Genomic DNA, 24,710 nt, shown 5'->3' with positions numbered 1-24,710 from the left:
ATCCTTCATAAATCACCCTAATATGATAATTTGCTGCTCAAGAAACATTTCTGATTATTATGAATGCTGAAAACATTTGTGCTGCTTCATATTTTTGTGAAAACCTTGACATTTTTATGAGGCAACACAGCTGTTTTCAACTGCAAATCTCCTTTTTGGTTTATTATTATTATTATTATTATTATTATTATTATTATTCACAGAAGAAGGAAAGTTAGTGGTTTGAAAGTGAGAGGTCACTTTAGTGAATTTGTCTGTAGTTGTGGAGTTCACAGACTGGAAAGGAACGCTGTTGGAATGGAAGTGACTCTGGGAACTGGAGGGAAAGACGTGGATCTGTGTCTTCATCACCACCTTCATCATCATCATCATCATCATTATCCTCCTTTCCTGCCTTCAGTTTGTCATCAGCCCGAACATGTATGTGTGCAGCTAAACTCACAGTTCTGATTGCTAATTGCTGAGGGTGTGACATATCTTGTTCAATTAACAGTAACTATTAAATTAGTTTAGCTGCCAGCACCTTTATTTCAAGGTGAAACAACCATTTACGCTTGTAGAGGTGATCGAGATCCAGGACCTACTGGGAAATATCACACCAGATTTATGAGCTTTTCATTTCTGACCTTTGACCTTCAGCAGAGGGATACCTAACCAGCTCTGAGGGCGGGGTTACAGTGTCCAGACATTTGATTGGCAGCTCTCCCAATCCCGCCCACGCAGACGATCTTATAGAGTTACTGGCACAGCTGGGTCTGGAGAAATACATTGTTATTTTCCAACAACAGGAGGTAAATGTACAACCCACACACACGTCCCAGACGGCACACCCACTGACCGCCCACATGCCACTATTTTCTGATGCATATTGCACACAAACCTGGCAAGATTCCTGACTGGCTTCAACCTTGAGGAATCAGGGTGCACAGGATTATTTTAGTCTACCTGGAATCAAAGTCATGTTTAAAAGTTTGAGGTGGATCTAGTCACTGGATTTGGCAAAGCTGTACAGGCTATTTATACAATATTTAAACAAGATTTTCATGAGCAGAACTGTATATTCAATCAGCATTTGCACTGAAAAATGGATTTTCCTACTCAATATATATTGATTGCTCAATATATATCTTTCCATCAGATCAAATACTAGACAGTGGGGTCAGAAAAAGACTTAAAGGGGGGGTGAAACACTCAGTTTCAGTCAATCTCATGTCAATCTTGAGTACCTATAGAGTAGTATTGCGTCCTTCATATCTCCGAAAAGTCTTTAGTTTTATCATATTTATAAAAGAAATATAGGCTGTACAGAGTCTTTCCGGAAAAAACCGAGGGCCTGGAGGCGTATCGAGTGGGCGGAGCTAAAGAATGACGAATGCACACAAAGCGGTGACGTCCTCAAGCGTGGAGAAACCCATGGCTATCGATCTCAGCTAATAGATATATGATCCAGAATCATTCAGAGGCTGAAATAAATTGAACAGGAGAAACAGCAACAGCAGGACGTCCGTCTCTGTGGTATGTACTGTATTTAGTGGCCTGTCAACATTTGTGTGTCTTTACTCCCAGTTTATGAGGACATGATTCGGTTTATGGACTATTGTATGCGACTAAACCTTAGCAGTAGCAAGCAAAACGGTTTTGCACGTTAGATAGTGTAACATTATACATAGAACAACATTGGAGTAACCGTTAGCGCATTTGAATGACGAAGCACGCGATCGTGTCGTTTACTGATGTTTACTCACGCGACGATAGCCAACAGCAGAGACATTTGAAGCAGTTTTACTCAGCGGCTGCTTCCAAAGCAGGACCGAACCTTTATCGCTGGGACCGCTCCGTCAAAAACACATTTCTTTGGTATGATTTGGTGAAGTCCTGTGACAGCAGTGAACGGTGGAGATCCACTTTGCGACGCGACTGAAGCGATGTTGTGAAGCTTCCCGTCATTTCTGTGTTCAAATCGGTTCAAATGCAGCGCTGCCTTCCCAGAATGCTGTGCTGAAGCGTTGAAGTCGCTCGACGTCACCCATAGGAATTAAGTGGAGCGCGGCACGGACTATAACGATGACTGGATCTGCACCTGAGCGAGTGTTTATGGGCGTGCATTTCCTCTCTCGCTCTAGTCGCGCGCACCCTACCGGGAGAAGAGCCCGTACGGCCCATACAAGGACCTTCCGGTCTATTAATGTCAAGCCAACCCATACTCGAAAAAAACTCTCCGAAACTTGTGAGAAACCGGAAGGAGTATTTTTGACACAGAAATACTCCATCAAACGTCCAACATTAGTTTTTGAAACTTTGTCTATGTTTAGAATGGGAATCCAAGTCTTTAACAGTGTAAAAAGCTCAGTATGCATGAAACAGCATTTCACCCCCCCCCCCCCCTCTTTAATTATACAGCTACTGGCTGATATTTGTTCTTGTTTTAAGTACACTTTAAGTCATGTGTTTGAAATAATGCAACAATGCATTTATTAGGTCAAAATACAAACAATAATATTGTGAAATATTAAAGTTTAAAAAATATATTTTTTAAATATGTGATTTGCTGCTCAAGAAACATTTATTTCTATCATAAATGTTAAAAACATAAATGTGTTGCTTCATATTTACTATATATTCGATCAGCCTTTGTGAGCATAAGAGACTTCTTTCAAAAACATGAAGAAAAAACTGAATTATTCAAAATATTGATCGGTGGTAGAAACTCTTAATACCTTAAAGATTTAATACCTCAAGTCATTTTGCTTCTCAAGTAAATGCATCTTGATTTAGGTATGTTTAGATTATATCTATATTGTAAACAAGTAAAAAATACTGAGTAAGAAAATCATATTTGGAGTGTATTGGGTTTGGCAAATTTAGATATGTGCAGTTATTGGAGTGTTTTTATTTCTACACCAGTCTGTTTGTAGTATCATCTATTCATAAAGTCAGATAACTAACAACATCAGACAAAACACACAATTACATCTAAACACACACACACACACACACACACACACACACACACACACACACACACACACACACACACACACACACACACACAAATAAATGTTGTGATCTCATCTTTCAGATCGATTATCAGACATTCCTGACACTCTCAGACGAGGATTTGAAGGAAGTGGGCGTGAGCACATTTGGAGCGCGGCGGAAGATGATTCTCGCTATCACAGGTCACTCGAATTAACCAAACTAATGTAGAACCTGTTAAGGGAAACATTCTGATTTGGCTAAGAAATCAAAATGTTGAAATATGGTGGATGAGTCTAAATATCTGAAGCATTTTCACGTGAACCCTCTGTACTGCATTTTTCTCTCATTAGATTTGAGTAAAAAGAGGAAATTTCCAGACCCGCCCACTGTGAAGCCTGGATACCTGGAAGGCGGAGCAAGCGGACGTCTTCCACGAATCATGGATGAGGACGTGGCTGCAAAGAGTAATCGCTGGTGAACGGATGATGTGAACACGAAAGATTAAAGCATAATGCACCTGGGGCCAGTTTATGCTTCTTGTCCTGTGGCCCTCAGGGACCAATCAAAGTGTGACATGATAGATTATTACCATATAAGACAGAGAGGACAGATGTGCTGTGACTCTCAGAGGAAACATGCAGAGAAGTGTGACCTTCACCATGAACCGACTGCCCATCCAACACCAATACTTAGTATGCAAGTCTGACTCTGTCTACCTCTATTTCTCTTTATACTGCTGTTCTATGCAAAACTTTATTTCTTTGATGTATTGTTCAAATATACTAATACTTTCAGACAATGTTTAAATTTGGATCTTCCATTCTAATTAAATTTGGATCTTCCATTAAATCTTCCATCAAACACAAAAACACATACTTTTCTTTATAAATTTTAAATAATATTGGCTTTCGGAGCAGTGGTGCATCCACACATTCACTGTAAACAAATTGGTGTAGAAACAGTTTTCCCGAACAGTTTACAGAATATATCACATTTACTCCAGACAGCTGGTGCTACTGACCATGAACCACAACATAAGTGAGTGAAATTAAAGGATAAGTTGGCGACTTTTTTAACATTTACACACACAAAAAAGTTACATTTTTTGAGACTCCCTGTCGTTTATAATTATTGGAGGAAAGCAATAAGAGGAAACGAAAAAGTGATGGGATTAAAGGCAGGACGAGGACATGTGACCAGCGTTTGCTCGTCGGCGTGAGCTGAAGGAGGCGTGCCCGACCGATGCTGTCCTGCTTGTTACGGTGAGCTACCACTCAAACATTGAACTGAAGTATCATATAGATTCTGTAAAATGGTAACCAATAGACTACTATAATGACGCTGGCTTGTAAACGTGAGCATCGTGATTATTTGGCGTTTGAAAAAAATAAAACCCATGAAATTATATTCATATGACATGCTGAAACATGCCACTGACTGTACCTGGGATGAAGACATTTCACACGCGACGCCAGAAGAACACCTGCATGTGAACTCCTCCTGCAGTGTTCAGGGGAACTGTTAGTGCTGCACCGACCCGTGGCGCCACTTTTATGAAGTTATTTGGCCCGCACCGCACCACTGTATATATTTTTACAACCCGCCGCGCACCCGCGACCATTAAATAGACATACGGGGTCCGCGGGTTATGAGACGACCCACGCATCACTAGTTCAGGGCTATCAGGGTTGTCATGTCAACAAATGCACGCGCGATGGCATCCCCTGTTGTAGGATGACAGATCTTACGACAGTAGTTGAGGACATTATTTTTTCCAAACTGCAGGGGGACCCCGAGAGCAAAAGTAGCCAAGTGCGGCTTTAAAATAGACCTATGATGCCATCCAGTGATTATACTATGTTTTACATTTGATTTGATTAATTTCTTCCATCGAGATAGCATATCTGCATATTTTTTTTATTCCCCACAATGCATTAATTATTTAAATCATGTTATATATAAATCAATTGTGTATAATTTATTAATTTGAAGATATGAGACTCTTACAGTTTACTTTTTTGTTTTTTCTTAAATCCCGCTGTTTATCATCTTCAGTATATTGGCATCATGTTGAGAAAGTCTGATGTGTTTGGTGACTAGGCAAAACTAAACTCCCACTTTAGTTGGAGATAGCACTACTAAACCCCTCCTACGCGCCCATTTCAACGCCCAACAACTCTGATGTGTGTTGAGTTTCATATAGTTTGAAGAATGCCAAGAGTCTCAAACCAACCCAACCCAACGTGGCTGTAACTTAGTGTTTTGAACATGGTTTGGCCAGATGAGATCTATAAGTGTATGAAGTTTGGTTACTGTACACTCTAAAACAACCCAGTGTTGGGTCAAATATGGACTAACCCAGCAGTTGGGTTGTTTTAACCCAGCGATTGGGTTGTCTTAAGCAAATATTTAACCCAACCACAGGATTAAAACAACCCAATCGCTGGGTTAAAACAACCCAATCGCTGGGTTAGTCCATATTTGACCCAAAATTGGGTTAAAACAGCTCAAACAGCATTTTTTAGAGTGTAGGTGAAAAGTGTTGACCCCCCACCCCCCCAAGTCAACTTATGCCCGGCCCTGATGGCCGACGGTTTCAATTTATGAACAAAGGGCCCCAAACGGGCAAGAAAGCTTAAAAATAATGCAACCTTAGGAAAACATTAGAGCTATTGCCTCTGGATTGAACCCTATAAAAAGAAAGTAATTTTGCATTACTGTAAGTATGTATCGATTAAAGGACATATATTATATTTAATTGGGCGCTAAAAATAAGTTTAAAAATAATTAGCATTATTTAATTTAAATCATTGGTGCACAAAAAATGTAGCCAACAGAGGGCGTCCTGTCACTGTCTGTGCCTCTGTTTTGTGCATTTAAATGCTTTTCTGGGAATTTGTTTTTCCTTGAAAATGAACAAATTATGTAATTTCTTAGTCTTGAAAATTACCAGTTCGCACAGTTCACTGTTAAATAAATATATTGTGTGCTAAATGAATAATTAGCTGGTTTTATTCAGCAGAGAAAAATATGAAACCACTCTCAATATTCTGGCGTTGCACCCCAGTGCACAAGTGAAAGTTTTCAATTAAAATTATCTGTTCTGCGTGTGCTCAGCGTTTCTCTCATTTACAAGTTAATGCATCTCTTATATGCATGCCATTCAGTTGGATTTCAGAAATACATCATGCGGATTTTAGCTGTGTCAATATCTTGGCTGCGGCTGATGGGAATTTTACACACTCTAACATTTTCAAAGTGTAAAATGTTAAGAGCACATAATCAGAAACCACACTGACCTGCATTACCCACGTTAAAATATTGCCACTTAACATTAACAGCATTAAGCCAATGGAGTGGAACGAAATAAATTAAACGCACAAACTAACGTCACACACACACACACTCACATGCAGGACTGCTTGGCAGAGAGAAACTGTTGCTGCACACAGAGCATGATAGATGTCTCGTGTCCATGAGCGTCTCATCGCAAGAGGTTCAGTGTTTTAAAGGTGACAACTCATGAATCAGCCATTGCAGGGTTACAACCGTCAAGCTTTTATTTACCACCTGCGCAAATATTTAACTACTGAGTCACACCAGCCAATATGACTCTACATAAGTCATTTTCAGTTATGTACTCATGCACTAATAATGCTCACCAACCTGTAACTCAACTGGTAACCAACGCCAAGATCATTCATTTGATTAGGATGCATTTAGTGATAAATTGTGTTGTAATATTAAAACGTCTACCATAATTCATTAACGTGTAGACTTTTCTAACGGCGTCTTACTTTAAGGCCGCTCTGAAGCTGCTACATAATCTGTGTACGGACTCAGTGCTGCATAAATGGCAGATTATCATGGGTCAGCTCTGACCCTTCTCAGTTCCTAGTATGAGGCTCATGTGTGGTTTGAAATAATAATTTTTCTTTACAATGTCACATTTTAATTAACGTTTGTAAATTTTTGTATTATATTAATAGGTTCATTTCATAAGTCACTGCATAAAATAGTCACCTATTGTGTCACTTATGCATAAATGTTTAGACAATGAAAAGCAACTTTTATGTACAGAATATATTTTTCATAATGAATCAATAATTCAGTACCCTTATTTTATTATTTATATTTTCTTTTTTGGCCTGTCCCCTGTGATGCTTACATCTTCTTGTTGCTGTATTTGAACACACACACACACACACACACACACACACACACACACACACACACACACACACACACACACACACACACACACATACATACATACATACATAATATATCTTCATATTTTATGCTTGGTGTTTTTGTTCCCAGGTTATGTGTCAATCCTGTTACCATCACACCATATAGAATAAAAATAAATAAATATAAAACTCATAATAGCATCATCGTTGCAGGCTATGAACTCTTCAAGGACAATTAAGTGTCTCATCTTTTTATCACTTTGTTATATAATGGTGAGTTTGTTAGAATTGAATAATTGACATCTTAAAGCACTTTATTTTATCGTTTTGAAAATATTTTTTTAAGGTAAAAATTTCCTGGAATAAGCCTATTCCAGCAATAGTAATTTCGCAAGTGTGTGGACGCATCTTGGAGGTTGCTAGGCAACGTGGGGGAGAGGACGCTGGCGTTGTCTGTTCGCCGCTTCTCCACCCACAAATCATGTTAATGTACTATTAGATTTAGATTTTATTTTATTTCCTTATGTTTGTGACTAGTCTAACAGTCAGAGCTACAATTGGGACTGTTGCTGATTGCTGGCAGCCACTGAGAAGTCGTTGTTCGTCGTTTTGCCGTTTTCAACCGCTTCTCTAATGTTTACGTTTGAATTGCTGCGGTTGGTTTCTGGTTTGGAGGACATTTGATGTTTCTCGCCGCGGCTGCTCACTGGTGGTCTCCCTTGGGCTTAAGCTGCATGGTGGCTGAAGTTTGCACCGGGCTAGCGTCATCCAGGCTCTCGTCGTCGGCGTCCGGCATGATGTTGGGATGTTCTGCTTCTCGGCTGCGCCGCTGTTCCGTCCTGCATTGCGACCGTGGAGCGACATCTGCGCCGGCCCCGGTGTGTCCACAGAAGTGCCCGGAAGAATGTTCTGCCTCCTGCATGGTGCTGCAGCGATCCCCATCGTTTGAATCATCATGAAGAAGACCCATCATCTGGTCTTCAGCTGTCGTGCCTCGGCGATGTCATCGGGACACTGCCGCTGGGAGAAATCTGAAACATGGAGTGGACCACAGTGTGCTGCGGAGCTAACAGAGACTTCCACCATCAGCTGTTTTCTGTCCACCATCAGCTCTGTTTCTGTTCACCATCAGCTCTGTTTCTGTTCACCATCAGCTCTGTTTCTGTTCACCATCAGCTCTGTTTCTGTTCTGTTTTCTGTGTTGGTTGATTGTTTGTAGTATTCTATATTTTTACTTGTTATTCATTTTTTTGTTGTTATCCCCCCCCCCCCCCCCTTTGTTGCACTTTGAGATTCTTCGGAATGAAAAGTGCATTATAAATAAAATCTATTATTATTATTATTATTTGCAGTGTAGAGGTGTTGGCTCTCGCTCTCTCTCTCTCTGTGTGTGTGTGTGGTGCTGAATGGACAGCTCCCTCACACACACACACACACACACTGGACCAGCGGCTCAAAGCCTGATCCCGGAGCGCAAAACTGAACCACTGCACTAGATTACGGAGGAGAACACCTACAAATATCAATCTCGCAACTTTCTATGTTTACTAATGAGGTTAATCTATTGACTTATTTATTCATTTTAATTAAACATGAGCCAATATTCCCATCAGTCTCCCTGCAGCTGAAATCGCTGCAGTGGACAGCAGGCAGTTTACAGCCATTAAAGCTTGATTTCAAATGAAAACGGAGGCTGGTTTTAATTTGTTAGGAGTGATCGGGGATTGAGCGCGTGTCGGTGTATTGATTGCCCCTGCACAGCACAGGATGTTTTACAGCTTAGAGTCAACACCTGCGTATTACCTCCAGCACACCTCAACGAGCGCTTTTATCCTCGAGTGGATGCACCACTCCCTTTGTTCTACATCCATCTATCTCTGAGAGAAAGACTGAAAAGTACTGTATTTGTGTGAGTGAGTGTGTATGTGTGCGCGCGCGCGACGTGACGCGACAAAACTACAACATTTCCGCAAAGAAAGCTGCGTTTCGGTTTAGTTAGTAGAGTTTGAGTGACTGCGTCACGCGTTATCACATCGGCAGAATTTAGTATTTGTAGCGTCGCGTCTCTGTGTGCAGAGAAAGAGAGAGATCGAGGGAAAGTGGGCGGAGTCACGGTAGATTGGGGGCGGAGACGCTCACCGTTTCATTACACGGGTCCGTTTCTCCCGGTCGTGTTCAGTCAGTGCAGCAGTTGCGAGGATCTGAGGAAACTCACTCACTCTCCCGTGTCTCGGATACTTTACGGTCCCACGGACGCGCCTCCGCCCGCCCGCCCGCCCGGTCTCCAATCACCCGTTCAGTTTGGCTGCGGGATTCAAGAACAGTCCCCTCTTGAGGTGAGTGAAACGAATTATTAATAATGTCGGTATCATATGAAGCCAATTAAACCAGAAGGCAGTGAAGCTCTCGGTGAATGAGACGAACGCGGGAAGCGCGAGCCGTTTTGCCCCAAAGCGCGAGGCTCGGCCGTTAAAGTCCGTTATATTTGCTTGTCAGTCGCCTCATGATTAAGGACTGTTAATCATATCAGATGGACATATTCAGCGGATTTATAATCCAGAAATAATCCGCGCCCTGCTTGTTTTGAGGCTCTGGAGTTGTTAATTGGATAAGAGTTAGTGATATTTTATTATTTGGGCTTGTTTAAATTAAAGTCCTCAAACTCAAAAAAGGTGTGACGTCTTTCATTTAAGTGCCCTGTAACGTTACCCAATTTCACCTGCTCTCTCTCTCTCTCTCTCTCTCTCTCTCTCTCTCTCTCTCTCTCTCTCTCTCTCTCTCTCTCTCTCTCTATCTCTCAGATGATGTTGAGTCTCGGTCTGTTCGTGTCTCTGGGGTTTTTGACGGTGTCCGTTACCGGCAGCAGTGACGGAAACCCGCTGGACAACGATAAGTGGATGAGCACCGTGTCCCAGTACGACAAGAGCAAATACTGGAACAAATTCCGCGACGTGAGTTTTCCCAATATATTTCCTTCTGCTGCTGGGGCACTGTGTGTGTGTGTGTGTGTGTGTGTGTGTGTGATAGAGCCACGTTTTGTTTTCTAAATTTCTTGGGACCACATATATTCCCTCAAAGGTCTGTAGTGATTTTAATTAGCTTAATTCAGAACAAAAGTCAAAGAAAAGTCTCTGTGTTTTGTTAACTTGCTTGGGAATTCTCTACAAATTCCCTAAAAAATAGCAAAAAACGGACTCAACCTTCTTTTGTTGTCTTTCATACAAGTTAAAGCTGCATAAATGGGCAAAATAGTGTATTCATTAAAACAAAAAGTGCCAAAATGTTTTAATTTTAGGGCTAGGGGTTGTAGTGTTTATATCATACCTCATATTTTGAAAATAATGGATATGTGTGAGCTTGTGTGTGTGTGTGTGTGTGTGTGTGTATTCATCCTGTGTTTGTATACTATCCCTACTATATATAATATTAGAACTAGTACATCCAGAATTAGACAATTTAAGAATCGTAATGTTTTCGAAAAACAAGTAAAGGTAAACAGAGCTTGCCTAATCTTCGGCAAGGCCTTTCCCCAAATGGCCACACCCCCACCTGACTAAAACACATTGACATCATAGGGTCAGCCCACCTCAGATCACATCAGAATCTACATAAAAACAGAATCTACATAAATACATATCAATTCTTACAACATTTAAACAAAATAAATCTCAGGCATCCCTGCCCCTAATTGTCCATTAAAGGGAAATTATTATCTATTTATAATATTTATAATGGGTCTAATCTTCCGAATTAACATAAAAATCCATGGAAGATTCGGAAGATTAGACCCAGCTCTGTTTACCTTTACATGTTTTCCGAACTTTACGATTGTTTGCAATAAATAAATGAAGTATATGGAACACAACTGTGATGGATGGTCTAAAGATGGTCACTAATATTTATTAATATGCATCCAGCATTAGGTTAAAAAATGCTTTTGCAGGGTTTATGTGGGTCTTAAAAGGTCTTCATTTGGCCTTCTATAATTTAAGGCTTTAAAAATGTCTTAAATTGAATTGAGTCTTAAATTCAATATCATGGCATTAAATAAGGGCCCTATGATTTATGTGATGCGTAAAACATGTACGGAATCACAGAATCCATTCATAAAAAGGGAATTTACAGTAAAATGTGTCATGTGACATAATTGGCCAACTTTTGGATGACTAAATAAATAATAAAAACGTCATAACACCATAAAAATGACTTTTTATTTTACATTAAGTTTTATTGAACCCATTGGCAGATATTTGTCATTTTGCTTCTCAAATAAAAATGTATCTTGATTTAAGAATCCTCTAGATTTTAGACACCGGAAAACAAGACAAAACGACTAAAAAAGGTTGGAAGGTTCAAGAAAAGTTATTTCCATATGCTAGTGTTTGGGAGCAGAGCTTTGAGCAGCAGTTTTTTTTAATATTATTAGCTTTTGTTTTAATTGTATTTTTATTCATTAAAAGTAATGGTGATTACTGCTGTTGGAATTTGTATTTTCAAACTTTGAAGTGTTGCTAATACAACTCATTGTGTGCTTAGACATTTACATTTAGAGAATATATTGACGTGTTATGTTCTTTTCAGTTTATTCCTTCATTTGTTTTTAATTGGTCTTAAAAAAAGTCTTAAATCTACCTTCATAAAACCTGCAGAAAGCCTGTATTCAATATTTTAAGTGGTTAACTTGTTTAATGACTTTTGTACCAGGGCCGTAATATCATAAACAGAGAGGACTCCGATCAGATATCAGGTTTTCCAGGATTCCTTAACCACTATATTTGACCCCTAAATCTTACAAATGCGGTTGCAGTCTTGTTGTAGTATGTCCCGATATTCCCTGGGAAACTGTGCCAGTTTTAGTATGCAGTCAAAGTACCCCAAATTGAGATGCAGCCCATGTGTTGCGTGCGTGTGTTGTGTAATCCGCACTAGAGAGATTGAGATCTCGAAACGAAGCACCTGTCCATAAGTGTGTTCAGAGGGTCTCAGCTGTGGAGTATATATGCGAGTGAGATCGGGGGGCTTGGAGGCTCTTTATATGGATGAAGTGATTGCAGGAGGTGAAATGAAGAGTCTCTTCATGCCTCTCGGTCCCTCGCTCCTTTCCCTATGCATCTCTCTCTCTCTCCTCTCATTCTTTATCTCTGCCTCTCTCTTTCTCTGTGTCAGTAATTTTTCTGTGTTAATGAGAGATGATATTATGAATGCTGATGCAGTCAGAGAATCTTCGAAAGGCAAGGTGACAAGGACATTAGCACATAAACGAACTCACACTCACACTCACACTCACACTCACACTCACACTCACACACACACACACACACTCATGGTACTGATCTGAACAACCGCCAACACTGGAAAAATCATTAGGGGTGGGTGGAATGACCAACAACTTACATTTTGGTATGAGTTTGTGTAGATCCCAATGCACAAATGTTTTATATATTAAATAACCATCTGGTAATGAGAAGCCAAACATTAAATGCTGAAGAAATTATTATTATTATTTTATCTGGAGGACACAGCACATTAACAGACTATTCATTTGAAAAAAAAGTCTGGCAGATTCAAAATGTATAAAAGCAAATTAGCTTATTAAATTGCCATTAGATGAAACAGAGTTACAATTTTAAAGAACACCATGTTATTAAATTTAAAGTTAATTGATTAAATATGATACATATATAAAGATACAAAACCTGCTTAGTTTCTGAACTTTTTATTAAAACTTTCAGACAAGCCTTGGCCTAGCCATCATTAAAAGTTTATTTTGACATGCTTTTAAATGACAAAAAATACACTAATTGCAATATGGGTTTCTGTGAATTTCGGTTCTTTTTAAATTTGAAATAATTCTCCATTCAGTTTTCCACCTCAGCTCAAACTTAATTCAAATAGAGATGTCCAAACCTGGGCTCCAGATGGACGTTTGAGAGCAGTGGCACCAGCACCACTTTATTCTACAGATTGTGGCACCAGCACATGATTTGGTGGCACTGGATGAAAATAAAGTTCATTTAATAATAAAATGACAAGTGTTTTGCCTTGTTTTGTTAAAAAGTGCAGAAAACTACATTTGTTTATTAGAAATTAAACAGTCAAGCACTGAGCTTGAATTGATATGCAGGTCAAATTAACTTTTATTAACAATATTAATGTGCAAATACCTTATTTTTTATAGGGAAAATGTAAATATTCTACTCTTATTAAATGTACCATTGTTCTTCTATAGTATCACACTGAACTGACCGACAGCTTCAGTGATAATAAAAGGAGCGCTGTTTTCTTGTCTTCTGCGTAATTCAGTCACATTAGGAAGAGTTGAAGTTTTCACGAAACTTTGTGATTTTCTTCTTTCCCCCCCCATATATTAGGAAAGGGGAGTGCTGAACTCTGGTCAAATAAGTGCTCCTCTGCAACCATCTATTTGTTATAATTTCATGTCTTTTTTTTTTTTAAATAAAAGTGCTTGTTTGCCACAAAGTGTTTAAACTTTTAGTTTTACTAATCATAACATTAAAATTGGATAATGTTTAGAGCTTTGAAGAGTTAGAAAAAGAGTGAAGCATTTGAAAGCCCTTTGAGAAGTGCTTGAAAGTCACTCTTTTAAAAGGTTGTACGAATCCTGATATGAATAATGTAAGAAAAAACAAACAAACATTTGACTATTTCTGCCACAATAGCATGTGGTGTTACTACATTAAATCCAAGGTGAATGTTGGAAATTTGTGGACTGAAACCCTTGAACTTTGTTCATGGCACAGTGTTTCTCCTGGTTTCCACGTCTGTTTGATCTGATATCTGTGGCTCATACCAGAAAATTCTGCACTGAACGCTTCCCACTACGTCTCACAGTTGCGATGTTATGTATTCTGTGAATTCAAACGCTTTCTCACTGGATCTCCCAGCACTTTTATTTCATTTGCCGTTTGATGTTTCTCATATATAACAGAAATGGCAGCTCTTATCAGTTGGGCACCATGGTGGTCGAACCAGTGCGACCTCTAACCAAATTTAGTTGCACCAGCAGGAAAAAAACATCTCAAAATGCAAGCATTTGGTCACAGTCTGGAGCCCTGCAACTGGTTTTTAATAAGCATTGTCAATTCAGTCCTAAGCTTGCAAACTCTTCTGTTAATTAGCTGATATATGCACACCTACGACAGCTGTTGAATGCTGTTTTCCCTGATGTATATTTATATCGTAAAGCAGTCGTCATGTATCGTGAAGCATTCCTACTGTAATATATTTGCAGTTTAAATGGTATATCAGAATCTCTGACACACATTTTACCATTGTGTGTTAAATACGTCATAGCGCTTAGTCCTATTTTGCTGTATTGTGGTGTGTGTGTGTGTGTGTGTGTGTGTGTGTGTGTGTGTGTGTGTGTGGTGTGAATTTGTGTAATAACTCCACAAGCTCCATCAGTCTGTCAGGGTGAGAGATGACAGGCAGTGTTGAGCCCAGGCTTTAAAAGCTTTAAACTGAGGGTTTTCTGAAGATCTAGAATAGACAGTCAATTTTTACACACACACACACACACACACACACACACACACACACACACAGACACAGACACACAGACACACAGACACACACACACACACACACACACACACACACTCTTTGAAAGGCTTTCTGTTCCAGTAACGGTCTGAAGCCTGAAATTAGTGGTTGTTTTAAAGGTCGTTGTGAAATCTGTATAGGCCTGTCTAATGCAATGTTCTGGCTGCAGCAGGTTTTATTCTGCATTTTCCATCCGCTAGTAACTAATAATAGCAATAAACCCTTTCCTTATGAAGAACCATTTCTGGCTGCATTGGGCTCTTAAGTTGGTATGGTTCTTAGCATACCTGTCATCATTTGGGTACTAAAATCAGGTAGAGCTCTTAGGAGGGGGGGCATTTATTTTTATTAGTGCTGTCAATCGATTCAAAAAATGAACTAGATTTAACACACATTTTTTCTGTGATTAAAACACTTAATTTTTTAATATTTTATAATATAATAATTTCAATTACATTTCAAATAAAAACAACATAAAGACAGTATATTTTAAATACTCATTTGATGGTGAAATCTATTGTGTGAGTAGGGTGCGTTTCATACATGATCTCTGGTAACTGGACAAATTTGGAATAATATAGAGTTGATTATTCATATAACAAGGTTTGGGTTATACAAATGATGGAAGTTTCCTGGGAGAAATAACAAAACGTAAGATACAGAAAAATACAGAAGACTCCGGGGAAAAACAGGAGTGTTGACAGGAATGTTGTTAGGATCTAATGGGATGCAGGGATTTTATTTTTAGTTTTGGCCAAGACCCAAATTTCATCTTTATTTGTATAGCACTTTATAGAGCTGAACGATTCTGGATTAATTTATTTTTCAAACAGAGATCACTATTCTCTAAAAAATGTAATTAATCTCAATTATTATTTTAAAAAAGGGTAATTATTTATAAATACTTCACTTATTTCATTGCTGGATGAATCAGTATTTTTTTTTTTAACGATCTGTTGAATGAATCAGTGATGTTCACGTGGTGGTTAGTACTCGATGTAATGATACTATCGTTATTTGAAGCATCAAGTTACTTCCAAAAGGGGATTTGCAAGGTAATCATTATTCAGCGTTAGCATTTCCGGATCCATCGTCTGTGGGATTTCACTTTTTTTTTTTTTGGTGAAATATCTGAGATAAAGTCTGTGGTCAAGACAAGTTCACAATATTTTCACTTTAACACATAAGTTTAATACATTTTAACATAACATAACATATATATATATATATATATATATATATATATATATATATATATATATATATATATATATATATATATATATATATATATATATATAATTTTTTTTTTTTTTTTTTTACTTCTAGCGATTTAATTTAGGCTTCAATATTCTTAAAAGTTGTGTTCATTTTAGAAGATTATCATGATGATACAATAATCATAAACTTTTGTTGGTCATAGAGCTCGTTTTCTACAACAATCCAAAAGCCGATGGAGAACTCACTGGGTTATTGTGGAGAGAACAAGAGTGTTGCGAACTTGTGGGGCGGCCTACAAAAATATGCCAGACTCAGAGCTCATTGGGTTCTAAGTGATCGTTTTGGTTCTAATCAAAATCCTTTTTTTTTTTTTTTTTTTTTTTTAGACCACATTAAATCAGAGTTGTTCGTTTTAAGTCAGTATCTGTATCTTTTAGTTCATTTGTATGCTAGTGTACTCAGTCATAAGTTGACAAGATTATACTTGCTGCAGATTTACACATTAAAAATTCAGTCTTTCTCCTGCAGGAAAACAATTTTCATACATTCTGCCCTGACTTCCTGTTTCAACAGGAAACACATCAGAAAAGAAAAAAAGACCTTGTCAAGTCATTTCTTTAAAAGTAAAGGACTGTCTATCCTTCCTAAGGGCTGATGGGAATGAATTGAATGCAGTTGGACAGTTAGAGGTGAGGTTACAGCTGTCAGAAGATGTGGAAAGACTGGTTGTGAACATGAGGTCTTATTTTTTTAAGCCTTATTAATGAAACACTGCAGGTCTTGCTTTGTGTTTGTGCAGTGCTGTGCAGTGTTGTGTTGCTTAAATCTGGATTTTTTTTTTTTTTTTACCATATATATTAATATATGTCTGGGATTCATAATGTCATCATTACATTGAGTTTTGAATGCTGAAATTAATCACTTGTCAGAGCTAAAAAATCTAACGTTTAAACAGCAGTGATCCGACCATCATCTGATCATTAGAAAAGTACAAATTCAGAAGGTGAAATACTGACTGTACAGTTCAATTTGATTCGATTCTGTGTCCTTTTAAGTCATTTATGATAGAACTCAAAGGGCACAATCATAAGCGAGACCTTGTGTGTGTGTGTGTGGTATGGATCCACTGGGACTGCTGTGACTGCCATGTAAATGAGCCTCATTACTAAGAAACTGCTCACCGTCTAAACGAGAGGAGCGCTGAGGACAGCATAGGAGACTCTGGAAATTGTGATTTTGTTTAGGGATGCTATCCAGGAAAATTCAGGATGCACTTGGCTGGAAACTAATAATAAAGTAATAATCAGTCAAACGTATTTAATATTTAACGCTCAAGTAGCTAAAACAAAGATGTACAAACTAGGGATTCTCCGATCAGGATATTTGAAACCGACTACCCATTTCTTGTCGTCATGATCTGCCGATAGCAGATCATATATAATATATACTGGACAAAATTATAAACGCATCACTTTTGGCCTATTTCGCTCTCAAATTGTTAATAAATTTGTCTAAATATGTGTTAGTGAGCACTTCTCTTTTGCCGAGATAATCCATCCAGCTCACGGGTGTGGCATATCAAGATGCTGATTAGAAAGCATGATTATTGCACAGCTGTGCCTTAGGCTGGCCACAATAAAAGACCACTCTAAAATGTGCTGTTTTATCACAAAACACAATGCCACAGATGTTGCAGGTTTCGAGGGAGTGTGCAATTGTCATGCTGACTGCGTAATGTCCACCAGAGCTGTTGCCCGTGAATTGAATGTTCATTTTTCTACCATAAGCCATCTACAAAAAGGTCTTTCACAGAATTTGGTAGTACATCCAACCAGCCTCACAACCGCAGACCACTTGTAAGCACACCAGCCCAGGACTTCCTGCATCTTCACCTCCAAGATCATCTGAGACCAACCATCTGGACAGCTGCTGCAACAATTGGTTTGCATAACCAACGAATTTCTGCACAAACGGTCAGAAATTGCCTCAGGGAACTCGTCTGCATGCTTGACGTCTTCATCGGATTTCAATCTGACTGCAGTTTTTCACAAATGCTCACATTCGATGACGTCTGGCACTTTGGAGAGGTGTTCTCATCACGGATGAATCCCGGTTTTCACTGCAGGGCAGATGGCAGACAGCGTGTATGCGTTGTGTAGGTAAGCGGTATGCTGATGTCAACGTTGTGGATCGAGTGGCCCATGGTATTGGCAGGCGTATGTTATTGACAATGAACACAGATGCATTTTAAAGATGGCACTTTGAATGTACAGAGATACTGTGACGAGATCCTGAGGCCCATTATTGTGCCATTCATCCACAACCATCACGTCATGTTTCAGCATGATAATGCACGGCCCCATGTTGCAAGGATCTGTTCACAATTCCTGAAAGCTGAAAACATCCCAGTTCTTGCATGGCCAGCACACTTACCGGACATGTCACTCATTGAGCATGTTTGGGATACTCTGGATCTGCGTATACGAAAGCATGTACCTGTTCCTGCCATTATCCAGCAACTTCGCACAGCCAATGAAGAGGAGTGGACCAGGCCACAATAAACAACCTGATCAACTCTATGCGAAGGAGATGTGTTGCACTCATAGACCGTAAAAAAATATGGACGACTCGACGTCGTCCGTTTCCACTTGCCAGATCTGAAGCTTTCAGGCGGCCTGCACGGCGCTGACATCTTGGGACCGAGTCTGCGCAGTAACGATTTCGGGACCGGAGTTGCACAGTAGAGAGCAGGAAGTACAGCTGCGATATCAAAAGCCCGCCCACACTCTCGCAGATGCAGAACAATTAATTATACTGGTGTGAAATAAACAGTTATGGAAATGCAGGAATTAAAACTAAAGCTCCAATCTGCTCCCAACAATTCCATAAAAAGTCTGTTAGTGCCTCAGTGACAACTTAACTCAGAGAAGTTGTCAGTCTCAGCTGTCAATCATGACGTCACCCCCCCCCCCCCCCATTTTTATAGCATCAAATAAATAACTAAAACTAAACTTATTTTAAAAATGAACACTTGAAATTAAATCATCGTGATGATAACTGCCTTCAATGACATAAACTCACTTTAGGGAAAAAATCTTTGAAGTGTATTTTTATTGTTTATTTTGCCTCGCGTCGATTAGAAAACAGAGGGGCGGCTATACTGGGACCGGTCACCGGGGGGCGATAGAGGCGTGAAAGCTTCAGTATCTGAGAGGGATACTGCAGGCTTGGTTGCACTGCATGAGGCAAATGGTGGTCACACCAGATACTGACTGGTTTTTAGGGCCCCCCGGGTCCCCCCAATACAGTAAAACAGCACATTTTAGAGTGGCCTTTTATTGTGGCCAGCCTAAGGCACACCTGTGCAATAATCATGCTGTCTAATCAGCATCTTGATATGCCACACCTATGAGGTGGATGGAGGACAAGTGCTCACTAACACATATTAAGACAGATTTGTGAACAATATTTGAGAAAAATAGGCATTTTGTGTAGATAGAAAAAGTCTTTGTTTATATAATTCTGTTTTCTTATGGGACAGGAGACAAGAATGTCCAGTTAAATCCAGTCTGGCAAACCAGCTGTGGGTTATAACTCAGCAGATTTGATAGTTTTTGAAGAGGTGAATAATTTCCAATGGTTAGTGAACTTAAAACCTTATAACTGCCCAACACTGTGAAAATGTAACCCGACAAAATGACCCAACAGGCAGAATCTAGCAAAGTAAAAAATTATCCAGCAAATTTTAGTGTACATTCAAATTCAAAGTGCATTCTGTTTGCTGCCTCAATTCAAATTCAGCAATTGAATGGACTTAGGCATTCTCAATTCAATCCAAGCGAGTAGTAATCAATTCAAATGCATGAAATTTGTAAATAAATTAATTTAAATTCAGATAGAAGGACAAAATAAAGTGGAGTAGTTGAGTAGATCTGCTGTGTGATGAAAATAGGAATTGACTGCCTGGCGACTGAATGTGAATCACAATTCATCTCAGAGCAATGCGTCAGGCACTTTAAATGTATTCGGATTCCCTGTATATAGTTTGAGGTTATTTGGGGTTTTAAGTTATACTGAACATGGTGAGAACATTATCCTGCTCTCTGCCTTCGGATTAGACCTTTATTTGCTCCTGGTTGAAGACCAGCGAGTTTAAAGGGACCGATGTGGAGCCCTTTTCTAACATAATTTCCTTTGTCCTACCTCTGACTTCCCTTCCCCCTTCTCTCTCTCTCTCTCTCTTTCTCATTCACTCTCTTTGACACATCCTGACCCTGTGCTCCATCAGCCGTGAAATCAGCCCCGCAACACACACACACACACACACACACACACACACACACACACACACACACACACACACACACACCTGCCTAAATCAGCTGCCATATCGCTGACTGTTTTCTGCCATCATTAGGAGGGTCATGCATCCGGATCCAGATGATATATTTTCAAGTGTTTGTTTTTGCATCTAGCTGTGCTGTTTTAAATTTGATTCCTTCTACCTTTTGTGACCATGTGTGAGCGGCTGTTTCTATTGATTTGTTAATTCATTAGACTGGGCAGAAAAGCCGAACAGAATTGCTGAGGGAACATGACTGTAAAAGAGGCAGGTGTGCGAACCCACGGGATTGATCAGTGTACGTGTGTGTGTGTGTGTGTGTGTGTGTGCTGACAGACGGTATTACGCTGAATGCTCACAGCTGGGACTATGATGACTGTGCTGAGCATGTTCTGTGAATGTGTGCATGACGGGGATAGAGGGATGAAGTGTAGGAGTAAAAGAGCTGCATGAACAGTGTCTCAGAGAGAAAGACAGAGAAACTGGAACAATAGACATTTTCATTAGCCTCTCTTTCTGAGGTTGTGTCTTAACCTAGTGAGCTGCAACCTTAACCAGCATTTTCGGGTATTATTGATTTGTTCAGATATGCCTATGATGCACAAAACATTAAGGATAGTTACAAAGTAGGTTTTGAGACAGACAGACTGATAGACAGATTATGTCTATTAGAATCATAATCAGATTTAGTAACTTTACTGATATGGTGAAAAGCTTTACATTGCTAAAGCATTAGTCACTTACATTCATGTTTAAACACATATACGGTTTACACATTATATTTTCTGCATCATTACTCCAGTCTTCAGTGTCACAAGATCTTAAAGAAATCATTCTATGTTGATTTGATGCTTGAGCAAATTGATAGTTTCCCTATTATAAATGTTGAAAACAGTTGCTGCTTCATTCTTTGATTAATGGAAAGTACAAAAGAACAGCATTTATTTGAAATAGGAAACTTTTATAACATTATGTGGTGAGTGGTCAGGTTAGAAAAGGGTTACGGGTTTAAAGGCAACTGAGAAATCTTCTGTTAACTGATAGTCGAATACGCCAGAACACACTGGGAAAAACAGCCCTGCACAAGGGCATGCAGGATCGTTGACGAACATATGAAGACAAAACACTTTATTTAAGCGTACACATTTTAAAAAAAAGTATAAAAACAATCAATACAATTTCACACAATGTGTCAATTCACATCACAAAATGATAAGTACATTACTAAAAAACAAGGAAACCAGTACGCAATAACCACGGTCAGACCCTCCCACTTTAAAGATTTAACTACACACACACACACAAAAAAACATAACACAAATCAAAGGTTAACTCATACAAACTTAAGAAATTATTAATTTCATTTTAGAATGCCAACAAAAAAAGTACAGTTAGACTTTTGTGTAATGATAAAGTAATACAACCAATTAGAATACAATAGAAATACAATACGCACAATGTACATAGAAACTAGGTGTCAAAATGAATCGTTTCTTCGATGCATTGCGATGCAGATGAGGATGATTCGATATCGGTTCAGCAATAGATCATAACGGATTATAGTATTACTGACGTCACGTATAATGTTATTTGTCATGGTAGCATACAAGGAGAGAGAGCGAGAGACGCGGGTGCGAGTAATATAAAATGCTCCAGCTACTTTAAAAGCTGACATCGGGCACATTTCGGCTTTAATACACATCCTGTTAAGCACGACCTGGAGAACACACTGTGTGTAAATCAAAGCTATGATTTATCGAAACGATTTCATTTACACTTGGACACACAAATGTATCTCCAAAACGGATATAAATCCGATCTTCAATTCCCGCACTGTATGCAGATTTAATGGAGATCACATCACGTCAAATCAACAGATATGAGCTGTATTTTATTGATCATCAGCTAATTTCACAATCAAAGACCACATTATGAGCGAGCGCGGACACAGCACTGGTAAGATCATTCAGTTTCTTTACTTTTAATGAAGATAATTGCCTGTTGAGCACCTACGACTTACTTTCGGTTTAATTTTGTATGTTGGCTTGATGAAGATATAAACTCTGTGGCGATGCGTACTGCCTAGTGCCGTCATATCTGGCTATAACATCATATAGCCTATAACACGCTTCATAATCACACTAATTTTTTTAGCATTGTTGAGGTCAGTCAAATTTGCCTATGTGGTTTCAGCAACCAGATGTATTTAGACTTTAGTTTTGACTGCAAAGAGACCCAGACCAAGCTTTTAGTATTTTATTTTTATTTTGTGTAATTGTTCTAAATGCTCCTGTTGTCTTCTGTGCCCATACTTGAGTTTTGTTTGATACATTCAAGAAGTGTGTTGAGCCGGTAAAATTAAAGGTTCAGTTCATATAACTGGCTGACAAAATTGTAGGATGTAAACCGAATCGATGACATGATAATCGTAATCGAACTGAAAATGTGAGACCAGTTTAGGTTCACACCCCTAATAGAAACACCAAAAACATACAGTAATATAACAAAGCAGATCAAGGTGAGATCAGGCAAAACTGCAAGTTAAACCAAACAAAACAGCAGTGCAGTCACATCACTTGATGTATATTTGGCTCTAGTTAAAAGTACCGAAATCCCCTGGGCTGGATGCTCCAACCACTATCCTTTGTTCATAATGACGGATGTCAATAAAAGGAGGCAGTCCTAAGGAGGACGCATCCCAAGTAACCAAACACTTCCCTTTTCTACTCTAAACATGGGACTTACATGATACTGACCAATCATAAAGTGGTAAAAACACTGGTTGGTTCACAGGCTTGGGTGACACCAGTCAATCGTACCGGGGCTATACCTCAACCGGCTACATTCACAAATGTCTTTACCATCTCTTATGATCAATTTTTAGCATCCTTGCTAAATAAAGGCCCATTCGCACCAAGGACGATAACTGTAAAAAACACAGATAAAGATGTAGTTCTAAAAATCTTTCTCAATATTAAAGAATAGCAGAGCTAAAAAACATCAACAGCACAGAGAAACAATATTTGGAATCACTTTCAAAGGTCTTTTATCCAGCTGATGAAAGATTGATAGCCAATCAGATAGAGTCCATCCTTCCGTAACGAGCATGTAAAGTGACAGACACTTAGAAAAAACGTTATCGTCCTCTGCTGTGGACACAAACATAGTTATCTTTATTAGGGATGCACCGATATGAACATTTTGATACCGATAACCGATAATTCTTTATATTTAAAAGGCGATATCCGATATATTCGATAAATCTAATTAAATACATTTTGATATCCTGATTACAAAAACATATGCTCACCATTAAAAGTCATGTCCCAAACACTTACACAGTACCAAACACAGTACAGTAGCCTATTTGAACCAGTGTAAGATTCATTAACTTTTCAAATCAATTTTACACTCCTATGGCCAACTTACTTTATTAAAAAATGGTAACACTTTACAATAAGGTTTACTTTTTGTTAGCATTAGTTAACCGACAATGAATGAACAATACTTCTACAGGATTTATTAATCTTAGCTCATGTTAATCTCAACATTTTTTAGATCCAAAGTTGTGTCTGTTAATATTAGTAATGCTCTGTGAATGGACTGTTAATAAACACGAACATTGTATTACTAACATTAACAAAGGCTATTGCTCTCTGTTTATTCGTGTTAGTTAATGAATTAACAAATGAGACCTTATTTGTAAAATGTTACCAAAAACGATATTGCCTTACAAAAAATCTAAATAAAATACCTAAATAATGCAAAGAAATCATTGGGCAGCATTACTTATGCCATGCATAAAATAACCTCCGCACAGAGGTCTTGCATTTAAAAAAAAAAAGTTTTTGTTTGCCGTAGTCTAGAACTGTAAAATCTTTGTGTCTTTCTCTCTGTGGTCCATCATTGCAGACAGCGATCTGTGTTAATGTGTGAGGGAATGTTTGGCTGTATTGACTGGGCTGCAGACAAACTGCCGATCAACCGATCAATCAGGCGCTTGAAAAGTCCTGCTGGGAAACCTGCATCACATGATCTTGGAGTGTATGGGAGTGTGGAGATTAGTCTCTTCCCAGGATGCAATGCACTTTAATAGCACATTAACTGTGAGTTCAGGGGTTTAAACAACAGGTAAAGAAGTGAAAGAAAAATGTAAGCTTGTGTGTTACATCTTTCAGTCCACAGCCATTACTTCAAAACAACTGAAGGTATGAACCCATAGTCCAGATGTCAGCTTATTTAGTTTGCAAACGATTTTTGTATTTGATATGATGATATTTCAGCAAAAAGGGCCTACAGTCCCTTCATGAGTGTGTTTGAACCTTCACTTCTTATCCTGTCAGTGGTTTACTTTAGCAAGTGAAATTGAGCGTTTTTTCAGACAGACAGTCACAGTAAGACAGATTTATGTG

The 24,710-nt window shown here is 38.8% G+C and overlaps 3 protein-coding genes across 4 annotated transcripts in view; 2 read left to right on the top strand and 1 right to left on the bottom strand.

The window, feature by feature from the left end:
* The window catches only part of bicc2 (bicaudal C homolog 2), a 34,713-nt gene extending 30,878 nt beyond the window's left edge, over positions 1-3,835 (top strand). Inside the window, exons 17-20 of the mRNA XM_067456463.1 lie at positions 261-420; positions 640-791; positions 3,080-3,179; positions 3,330-3,835. Of these exons, the coding sequence (XP_067312564.1) occupies positions 261-420; positions 640-791; positions 3,080-3,179; positions 3,330-3,457 (540 nt within the window). The 3' untranslated portion in view covers positions 3,458-3,835. The remainder of the gene's footprint in view (positions 1-260; positions 421-639; positions 792-3,079; positions 3,180-3,329) is intronic.
* The window catches only part of cd74a (CD74 molecule, major histocompatibility complex, class II invariant chain a), a 152,907-nt gene that overhangs the window by 88,750 nt on the left and 39,447 nt on the right, over positions 1-24,710 (bottom strand). The window lies entirely within an intron of this gene.
* The window catches only part of spock1 (SPARC (osteonectin), cwcv and kazal like domains proteoglycan 1), a 274,152-nt gene continuing 258,742 nt past the window's right edge, over positions 9,301-24,710 (top strand). For both annotated transcript variants that reach the window (XM_067456978.1, XM_067456977.1), the window contains exons 1-2: positions 9,301-9,508; positions 9,974-10,123. In XM_067456978.1, the coding sequence (XP_067313079.1) occupies positions 9,974-10,123 (150 nt within the window). In that variant the 5' untranslated portion in view covers positions 9,301-9,508. The remainder of the gene's footprint in view (positions 9,509-9,973; positions 10,124-24,710) is intronic.

This window comes from Pseudorasbora parva, chromosome 11, assembly GCF_024679245.1.
Source record: "Pseudorasbora parva isolate DD20220531a chromosome 11, ASM2467924v1, whole genome shotgun sequence".
Classification (NCBI taxonomy): Eukaryota; Metazoa; Chordata; class Actinopteri; order Cypriniformes; family Gobionidae; genus Pseudorasbora; species Pseudorasbora parva.
This window is presented reverse-complemented; position numbering and strand designations above follow the sequence as displayed.